Genomic DNA, 10,798 nt, shown 5'->3' with positions numbered 1-10,798 from the left:
GACGATCACCCCACCACCACTTGGACGACGACCACCACCACCACCGGCGGCTCGGCTTGCTCTCGTGGGACCCTCGGCGAGGAGAGAGGAAGATATCCAACAGAAAGAGAAAGGAGAGGGGGAGAGAGAGAGAGAGGCGTGAGAGAAGAAGAGAGAAAATGAAAAGAGAAGCTTGACGGCTAGGGTTTTCTAGTCTCTCTAAATCTCTGCAGAGCTTCGCTCAAGTTTCCGAATGAGAGAGAGAAAAGAAGGGTTGCATCTCTTTTTATAGGAAAAGATGAAAGGAACCCTAGATTTTTGTCAAATGGACCGTAGAAAAACTCATTTTTTTATGAAATTTTTTGGACCAGGAACCGGACCGTTACAATCTAGGTCTCATAGATGCATTCAAACATGAACTAAATGTTTTCGTGATAATGTTGTTGATCCAGTGGTAAAGGAGTGTTTTGTAGGCATTATCTCACTCAAACTCAATTTCGTTTGCATGGACTATTAACCACATTTTCTTTTACCAAAAACAAAAATAAAATTACACCAAAAAATAATAATGCGGGGTAACTTAGTTTTGTCCCACAAAGTCAAAAACATTATTTCAAATTTTCGTTATTTAGGATTTGACTTTTTATTATGATGAGAGAGCTTGTGCCGCCCATTCGTCATCATCTAATCTAGTTAACAGTTGTTTCTTTTATTTTCTTCGCTTTAAATATTGAGTCCGACTAGAGACACCTAGATTATAGAATAACTCAACTACGGTTCATTTAACTGGGTGAGTATCATTTTAATATTGTTAAATTTGAGTTCGAAGCTGGTACTATCTTGTTAAAGATTATTATCTGAAAATCACAAATGAGTTCGATATTTCTAAATGTGATTAATTTAACTAGATAAATTGTGTTTTGTTGCTGAGAGCTTCGCGTGCGAATATGAGTATATGACTAACATGATTATATTCATAAAACGATATTTTTGACTCCTCAATTTATCTTGATTTTACATTCAAATAAATCGGTAAGCAAAAAAAAGAATTAAATTAAATCTAAAGTGTAAATAGAAGTAAGTCATTCAGTAAGAAATTGTGCACTTTTTAAAAAACAAAATCTCGCAGAAGCGATCATATAGATACTAATGTCATTTTGCTTGTGGTTTGCAAAGGCAAACTATAACTTCTCATTGTAATAGTTTGTTAACAACTTTATGACCTTGTTCTTTCTCAAAAAAAAAAGAAAAAACTTTATGACCTTGTCAAAAAATCAAAATCAATATGCAGTATATTTGAAATGTAGAATCTCTTATAATCCTTTCGCAAACTTGGTTAAAATCACTTTCACAACTGCCCCTTGAAATTATGAAATTCTTTTGTATTTGCCAGTGCCTACAATGATTTAACCGGGGGGTGGGGGAACGTTGTTGGTTAAAATTACAAATCATACTTAATGAAAACAAAACGTTATGATTTAATTTTATTTATAAAAACCAAACTGAAATGTGACGTCAGACAGAAAAAATATAGTTATTGTTTCACCATTTTGTGACAAGTGGATGTCCTCCATACCATCCAAATGAGTCACATATTTCTCCTAAACACGTTGTTTACTAATTTCATAACGATGAAATCATCAATCCAAGACGCCGAACCGATAACTTTAACATAATCCTCTCTATAATAAGAAGAAACCAATTTCAAAACATATATATTCACAATATTGTTTAACATTCTATTATTGAGCAAGTTGTCATTCCAATGTTTAGTCAACCATGGCCTTTGGGATCCTCCGAAGGATTCATACCCATATATTTAATTCGATACTCTTCTGCTTTGTGATTCAATCAATCCGTTTATAAAATTGAATCTAAATATTTTTTTCTTCATTCGTCACCTGCTAGAATATAAATATCACATAGTTATTATCAGATCATTATGTTTGTCAATGTTACACATTAGACTCTACAGCTTTATTTAAATTATTTATCTGAGTTAACACAATATTTTGCTAACAAAAATTATGTACCTTGGCTGACTTTGCCTCGAGATTGCAATGTTACTGCAAAAGTGTTGGTAGCAAATTATCTCTCTCCGTTTCTGAATAAGTGTCACTTTGACACTTTTCACACAGACTAAAAAAATAGCGGAAGTATTTGGAAGTTGTTATTAATTACATCTTTCTGACTAATAGTATTTGAAATAAATAAAATTATTTATAAAACCAATGCAGTTTGCAATTAATTTTCACCTGAAAGTAAGTATAATTTGCATTAAAATTTTAAAGTGACACTTTTTGTATAACAAGAAAAAAATGTTAGAATGACACTTATTATGAAACAGAGTGAGTATCAATCACTTTAAATCATGTTTTCAGCTTTGAAAAGTCACTTGGTTAAACGACTCATTTGGAGGGGAAGTTGAGTTTTTTTTCTCCGACATGAGATTTTAGGAAGAATAATGATTTATGCTTTAAAAATATCATTGCATATTGCTGGTTGATTATTTATGAAAATTAATAAGAAAAAAATCATCCCACTCCTGAGTAGTGAATGAATTACACGAATGTTATATAAATTATAAATCTTAACTTTAATAGTTTATAAATAAATAAATTTATTTTTGCAACAAACGACTATTCTATTACTCAAACTTGAGGTGGTTTGGGTAATCATACCAGAATAAATAAATAACGTTTTGCTTACACAAATAACGTTTTATCATTTATCGTGACAAGTTAGATTAATTAACTAAAACTTAAGCTAAAATTAGTACTACTATATAGTTTTTCGTTTATTTATTTTTTGGGTGTTCGTGCTAATTTTATCATGGATTCATCCTCTTGAAATGACCGAGTCAACTCTGTGGGAGAATCTCTGGCTGTCCCACAACTCTCACGTGCCAAAAAAAAACTGGGACCTGCCTGAGATATACCTATAAGTTAAAGTAACTCCGCCCAAAAATTATGATCCATCCATTTACATCTTTATTTTCCATTTTAAAATTTAAGATTATTATAATCTATTTTATTGATTTTTTTTATTTTTCTTTTCCAGATCATATATTTATCAATTTAGTTCAATATAGAAGATAATAAATTTGGGTTCATTACTCGTTCTCCCTCTTCTTTTTGGATGGGACTCTTCATTGTCACTTGTCACCTTTGTTCGCTGTTCCGCAATCTTTGGATGTGTACAAACTAATGGACTGTTGGGGATATTTACATATATAGAATTATGAACGCTTTTGTCCAAAAAAGAAAGAAAGAATTATGAACGCTAAAAAGGTGCTTGTTTATGGGTTTTGAAAATTTAGCTGCCCGCTTATCGGTGATTCAGAGATTGAGAACACATAATTCACGACAAAGAATCTACAACAAAATTGTCTGAATTTTATATTAAAGTTTAAAGTTCATTTATTAGTTTTAGAAACTAATATAAATTAATGTGTGTTTAGTTATTCTTTGTAATATAGTTTCTTACTTTTCTTGGAGTGTTTCAAAAAATTGTATTGGATATGTTACATAGACCGAAGACTGATCAATAAAACCAGTTAACTTACTTTCTCTGCACAATTTTAAGATAAATTAATTATTTTATTCCTGTATTTGTTCTAAATATTGTGTTGTTCTCTGTTGTTTCTTTCTCTGTTTTATGCTCTTATTTTCTCACGAGAGAAAGAGAACCATTGAAGTTGCAAAGCTCAAAAGAAAAAATAAACACTTGTGATTATTATAAGACACTTTACATTAATTTATTTCACTTTAAAGTTAGATAATTAAAAAGTTAATATTAATTATATTGCAACATGATTCATTTTAGTGGCGTTTAAGAAGCATACATTTTGAGCCATTAAATCTCAAGCTAGACTTTCCCATTAACACAAAGGAAAAACAGTTGGTACATTAATGTAATAACAATTATACAAATATTTAGTTTCAGTGTTGTGTCAAATACCTAAGTTAACTTTTATTAACTTCCGATAAGATATTTTGACAGATTTTCATACGATTTTATGGAATTCTCAAGTACTACTTGATAAAGGTATAATTTGAAAATGTGCAAGTATTTCTGAAAGTTCTTTGCATGTCATTTTTTTTGTTTTACTTTGGATTAGAATCGTTTGTTTACCTGTGAAAGTGAAATTATTGCACATGAATTTCAATTGAGGAATATAAAATCAGAATAAAGATTTCAAGAAATTATTGCACATGAATTTAAATTGAGGAATATAAAATCAGAATAAAGATTTTAAAACAAAATAGTATCCATACACCAACATGATAATAAATGATATATATATCAACTAGGTTTTCACTTTTGTAAAACCTACCACCAGTTCTTTTAAAGAAAAAATAATAAAATCATATTAATACTTCTGTTCCCGAAAATAAGATTTTTTTAGAGATTTCATGTCTATTAAGAACATAATAAATGTAGGCAGTTTAATTTATTATTTATTTTTTTACACACTTTTCAACTACTCTCCACCAATTAAATCTAATAAATTCAAATATTTGTAATTAATGTTTCTCAAAAATATACAAAGTACCTTAAAAATATATAAAATCTATCTTTGTGAAACAAAAAAAATATCTAAAAAATTTTCCTTTTGGGAATGAAGGGAATACTTTGTTACAATTTTCAAAGGAGGAAACAAACAAATCTAGCATTATCTAAAGACATGCTCTGAACAACAAAATGGACCTACAAGAGCTAGATATTTAGCAAACGAAAAAGAAATGTACAATAATGCAAATCAACAATAACGAAAATGTTATTTAGCATTAAATGATAAACATGCATTTTTACCGCCTCAGCCAATTATTTTGAATTATTATTCATATCTCAGCCGTAAAATAAAAAAAAATTGGTAAAAGAATATAAAAGACATATTTTATGAAAATAAAGAATACTCGAATAATGTTTTTTTGTTTTTGTTTTTACATATTTATTGCCCCATTTTGTCAGAGACATAATAATGGCTCATGATGGTGAGTAAATTGATGCATCTGATGCCCATTGAGTCAGTGACAAAATGACTTTTAACTTAAAAAGTTCATAAGTCCTATAGAGTCAGAGGAAGTGGTAATATTTGGCTTTGCTCTGTCAGTTTTCTCTTTCTACCTATTTATTACTTTTATATGATAATTCTCTCCCCAATCAAACAACACTCATCAGAGTCACGCATGTGTCACTTTTTTTTTTAATTTTGTAGTATAAAACTAAATAAAAAAAATGTTTTCTTAACTCGGGAAGTTTCCCAGTATAAATAGAGGCATCAAGAGTCCAAAGATGAACACCTTTAAAATCACCAAAGAAACCAAAAGCTCTAAAACAAAACAGCCTTTTCTCTTTGCTTGTAAACCACTGTCCCCAAAAGAACAGAAGTTCTAAGAAATTTTTTTAAAAAAAATCTTCCATCAATCTTCAAGATATGTCTCTACCTGAAACTAAAACACAAACCCTTCTCGATGCTTGGGACTTCCAAGGCCGCCCAGCCGATCGTTCTAAGACCGGTGGATGGGCCAGCGCCGCCATGATTCTCTGTAAGTATAATCACATACAATAAAAGTTGGAGAGCAAAATCTACCAACAGTATATATGCAAAAGACAAAAACAAAGGAACAGTTATGGCCGTTTAGTACGGTATATATGTTTATTCTAAATGGGTTGGAGTTTCTTCTTGTGGGCATCATTTTTTCCTGGATCTATCTAACTTCTTGTTGATAATTACTTGAAGGTATTGAGGCGGTGGAGCGGTTGACGACGTTAGGTATCGGCGTTAATCTAGTGACGTATTTGACGGGAACTATGCATTTAGGCAATGCAACGGCGGCTAACACCGTCACCAACTTCCTCGGAACTTCGTTCATGCTATGTCTCCTCGGTGGCTTCATAGCGGACACCTTTCTTGGAAGGTTAGTATATAAATTTAAATAAACTCATTACGTTTTATCTTTTCTTTTTAGCTCATGTTGATTGAGTTAATTAATTTTGTTTCATCTAGGTACCTAACCATTGCTATATTCGCCGCTATCCAAGCCACGGTAAGGACCTTACAAGTCCCTTTCGCCTTGCCAAAAATGATAGCCAAGAAAATCAAGAAATTGTAATTATTGACTAGTTTAATAATCGATCAAAATAGTAAACGACATAAGTCTTTATTTTTGTTTAATTTTGCCAAAAAAATAATTTTTATGTGATGACTTTGACTATTAGGGTGTTTCGATCTTAACCCTCTCAACTATCATACCGGGACTGAGACCACCAAGATGCGATCCAACAACCTCGTCTCATTGCGTACAAGCGAGTGGAATACAACTTACGGTCCTATACTTAGCCTTATACCTTACGGCCCTAGGAACCGGAGGAGTGAAGGCAAGCGTCTCCGGTTTTGGGTCAGACCAATTCGACGAGACCGAACCGAAAGAACGGTCACAAATGACATATTTCTTCAACCGTTTCTTCTTTTGTATCAACGTCGGCTCTCTTTTGGCCGTGACGGTCCTTGTCTACATACAAGATGATGTTGGACGTAAATGGGGCTATGGCATTTGCGCGTTGGCAATCGTGCTTTCACTAAGCATTTTCTTGGCCGGCACTAATCGCTACCGTTTCAAGAAGTTGATTGGTAGCCCGATGACGCAAGTTGCGACGGTTCTTGTGGCGGCGTGGAGGAATAGGCGGCTCGAGTTGCCATCGGACCCGTCGTTTCTATATGACTTGGACGATGTTATTGCGGCTGAAGGTTCGATGAAGAGTAAACAAAAGTTGCCGCATACCAATCAGTTCCGGTATGATTTCTATCTCTGATATATTAACCCTGTTCATTTCATTAAATTTTAAACAGAATACTAAAAGAAGCAAATCCCACCTAAGATTCCTAAAGGTTAAAATATTTTTAACATTCAAATTTGACAATTTCTATTTTGTTAAAAAGGTTAGAGTCGAATAATTGAGATGTTGGTTAACTGAACGTGATAGTATAGACTCGGGAATGTGAAATTAAAAGTGGGGGCTGTGTGGGTATGAAATAACTCGAAAAGGTCGTGTCCTTTAATTAAAAGGGGACCACACAAATTTTCATTATATGCCTACTTGGCATTAGAATCCAGTTTAAAGGGCTTGAATATTTTTATTATTACGGGGAAATAAATACTCCCTCCGTTTCTAAATGCAAGTAGTTTTAGCAAAAAAAAGTTTGTTTCACAATATAAGTAGTTTACATATTTCAATGCATCTTTTTCATTTATTGGATATTGTGTGACTAATGAAATAATGTTATATTTTTAATAATTGGTTGAATTAATTGGTTAAATGATATATTTTTTTAAATAACAATTTTCTAAATATTCGTTCTTTTAAACAAAACTACTTACAATTAGAAACGGAGGGAATATTATCTAATAATATGCATGTTTATCCGGGGTCCTTAGTGAGGTTTTTAGTGCGTGGGTCCCCACAAAATCCTTAAGGATCGGTTACAAAAACTATTAATTAAGAACCGATTTTAGTGAGTTTCTTACACTGTTCGCGGACCACACTGACTCGCGGCGGTCCGCGATTGGTTTGCTTTTTAATTTTTTTTTGTTTTTTTCCCTTGCACTTGTATCTGTGTGTGTACGTACGTTAGATAGCACGTCAAGTTCAATACATATAGGTAAGAAAATAAGAGAAGTCATTAGGGATGTGCAAGTGGAGTAGTATTCTCCATCTTTACTATTTACATAGAAATGGACAATCTTAGAAAATTTCACACCTTCTGTTGAATTAATTGTTCACCACAAAAAGAGAGTAGCTTTAGCCACAAGTTGTGGTGACATCATATTTCAATTTGTTTGATTTTATCAGTATATTATTATTGTATTCAGTAGATTTTCTTGCTTTAAAGCTTAAACATATGGACTCATATACCTGACTCGTGATTCTTCCCCACTTGAGTACGGTATCTTTTTCTTTTCTGTTTTGCCAACCAAGTACTGTATCTTTTATGCATCAATCCCTATGCATGCCTAGGTAAACACACTAGAATCCAAAGGAATCAAATTACTTTTAATTCTAGACAATTTATGAAGAATCTTTTTACCATCTCTAGATATTTTGAATTTCTCCTAGTTTTGGAATAATAGGAATAAAAAAAGAAAAAAAGAAACGACAAGTTAGGGAGACATTGTTTTGTCTTGTAGCAAGAACGATCATGTTTCGTGTTGTAAGACCTCCACTACTTTACACACCTCGACCGGGCCAGACCCATGTTAGGCTTCAGAATCCTATGGTCACGTGCTTTGCGTGCTCTTTGTTTCATTCAATTTGTCTATTTTGAGAATTTCTAAGTTTACTGAAAATTTTAGAAAAATCTATTAGACCTTTTAGACCTTTTCCTTATTTAAAATATTTTTTTTCTTTTAAAAATAATTTGCATATAGGCGCATATTGCTGTTTCTTGCTACTTTCAAAAGATTCCACGTAACTATCTTATCTCTAGAAGTCCAGATTATTCACATCATGTTGATACGATGCTTAAGCAGTATATTTTTTTTATTTTTCAAAAAGAAGATATGTTAGGCCTATTTTTAACCTAACAATCCACTTCCTGTTATGTTCTAATCATTCCTTGTATTATTTTTGATGCCATAGGTCGTTAGATAAAGCAGCGATAAAGGACCAAGAAATGGCAATGACCCAAAACGTATACAACAAATGGACACTATCAACAGTAACTGATATTGAGGAAGTGAAACAAATTGTACGGATGTTACCAATTTGGGCAACATGCATCCTCTTTTGGACTGTCCATGCTCAACTAACGACATTATCGGTGGCGCAGTCCGAGACCATGGACCGTCACATTGGGAGCTTTGAGATTCCTCCAGCCGCAATGGCCGTATTCTATATTGGTGGCCTCCTCCTAACCACCGCCGTCTACGACCGTCTCGCGATTCCCCTATGCAAAAAGCTATTCAACTACCCCCACGGTCTGAGACCGCTTCAACGCATTGGTTTGGGTCTCTTACTCGCAGCCACGGGTATGGCCGTAGCTGCTTTGGTCGAGATCAAACGTCTTAGAACAGCACATGCCCACGGTCCAACAGTCAAAACCCTTCCTCTAGGGTTTTCTCTACTCATCCCACAATACCTTATTGTGGGTATCGGCGAGGCGTTGATCTACACAGGACAGCTAGATTTTTTCTTGAGAGAGTGTCCTAAAGGTATGAAAACAATGAGCACGGGTTTATTGTTGAGCACATTGGCTTTAGGGTTTTTCTTCAGCTCGGTTCTCGTAACCATCGTTGAGAAAGTCACTGATAAAGCTCATCCGTGGATAGCTGATGATCTCAACAAGGGCCGTCTATACAATTTCTATTGGCTTGTGGCAATAATTGTTGCTTTGAACTTCCTCGTTTTCCTTGTTTTCTCCAAGTGGTACGTCTACAAGGAGAAGAGACTAGCTGACCTTGGGATTGAGTTGGAAGATGAGCCAGACATTCCAATGGGCCATTGATCTAATGAAGATGAATAATGTGTCTATGTTGATATGTTTGAATTTGATTTTAAATTTTGTCGTATATTCCATGATGTTTTTTTCAGTTATCTTTTATTTCTGAGTCCACACAAATAATGCCCCGACCGATAAGGGATAAAGGTTAATGTTTTCCCATTTGGGTTTGTAAAAAAGCAGAAATTGTAAAATTTCTAAGATTTAACGCAATTAACGTCTTTTTGTTTGAATTTCAAGTTGTCTGATTCTTTCAAATAGTCCTTTTTGGTAACTTGGTGATTACTGGTCAAGTGACATTAATAATTAGGGAGATAGTCCAAAAATATCATTAAAACTCTGTGAGTCTGTGACAATGATCAAATACCATTTATTATGGTCCCTTACATTACACTAGTTCATTTTATATGATATTTCAACTTTTTTTTTTTTTTTTTTTTTTTTAAAGGTAATCGCGGGTTTCCGGCGACCGTGGTCAACCGACTATTCCCGCGAGGTCCACGGTACTCCACGTATTCTTGGGATTTAACCCTAGCCCGGGTGACCAACGCGAATCGAACCTGCGGGGAGCGTATTGGTTATGGGCCCCAACTACCACTAGGCCAACCGCGTTGGTTACAAGAATTATTGGGGTCAACTATGCTGACGATCGATGGGATAAGAATTATTGGGGTCACACACGGCCAGTGTGTGCTATGCGGAGACATATATATTACTAAATATTTTACAATGATTACTTACCAGCATGGAAAATTCAATTTCTTCATATGCAACATATAGTGAGCTAGCTTGTTATAATTTAGATTAGAACACCTAAACTAGTGGCGATATTTTAGTTTTAATTAAGATCTTATAATCAAAGCATTATAAATATTTATATTAGCAGTTAACTAGTTAAGTTTTTAAAAAGTTTATATTTTATATAAATGGAGAAGAAACAAAGATTTTGATAATTTCCGCAAACTATTATGTATTCCCTCTGTTTCATAACAAAATATTATTTTACTTTTTATTTTATTTTAGAAAAATGTCATTCTACATTTCTAATGTAAATTTTCATATTAAATCTCTTTCTTGTTATTTTAAATAACCAATAGATGTTTAGTTAAAATATTTTTTTTTTTAAATAGTTGTATGATAAATAAGGATATATTAATATATATATATATATATATATTTGTCATCAAAGATATATTAATATATTTTATTATTTTTTTAATCTGTGTGAAATGTGTATAAGTGATATTTTTTTTGAAACGAAGGGAGTATATTTTTAATGGGGAAATCACATTCAATTAGCACAAAAGAATCACAGCC

General features: G+C 33.1%; 1 protein-coding gene across 1 annotated transcript; it reads left to right on the top strand.

The window, feature by feature from the left end:
• Positions 1 to 5,237: 5,237 nt before the first annotated feature.
• LOC106307641 (protein NRT1/ PTR FAMILY 6.3) lies at positions 5,238 to 9,714 on the top strand. The gene is made up of 5 exons (XM_013744651.1): positions 5,238 to 5,531; positions 5,726 to 5,903; positions 5,993 to 6,032; positions 6,205 to 6,779; positions 8,623 to 9,714. The coding sequence occupies exons 1-5, from the start codon at positions 5,420 to 5,422 to the stop codon at positions 9,485 to 9,487; spliced, it is 1,770 nt and encodes a 589-aa protein (XP_013600105.1). The 5' UTR covers positions 5,238 to 5,419; the 3' UTR covers positions 9,488 to 9,714.
• The last annotated feature ends 1,084 nt before the right edge of the window (positions 9,715 to 10,798 follow it).

This window comes from Brassica oleracea, chromosome C8 (assembly GCF_000695525.1).
Source record: "Brassica oleracea var. oleracea cultivar TO1000 chromosome C8, BOL, whole genome shotgun sequence".
Lineage (NCBI taxonomy): Eukaryota > Viridiplantae > Streptophyta > Magnoliopsida > Brassicales > Brassicaceae > Brassica > Brassica oleracea.
Note: the sequence above shows the minus strand (reverse complement) of the source record. Positions and strands in the feature narration are given on the sequence as shown.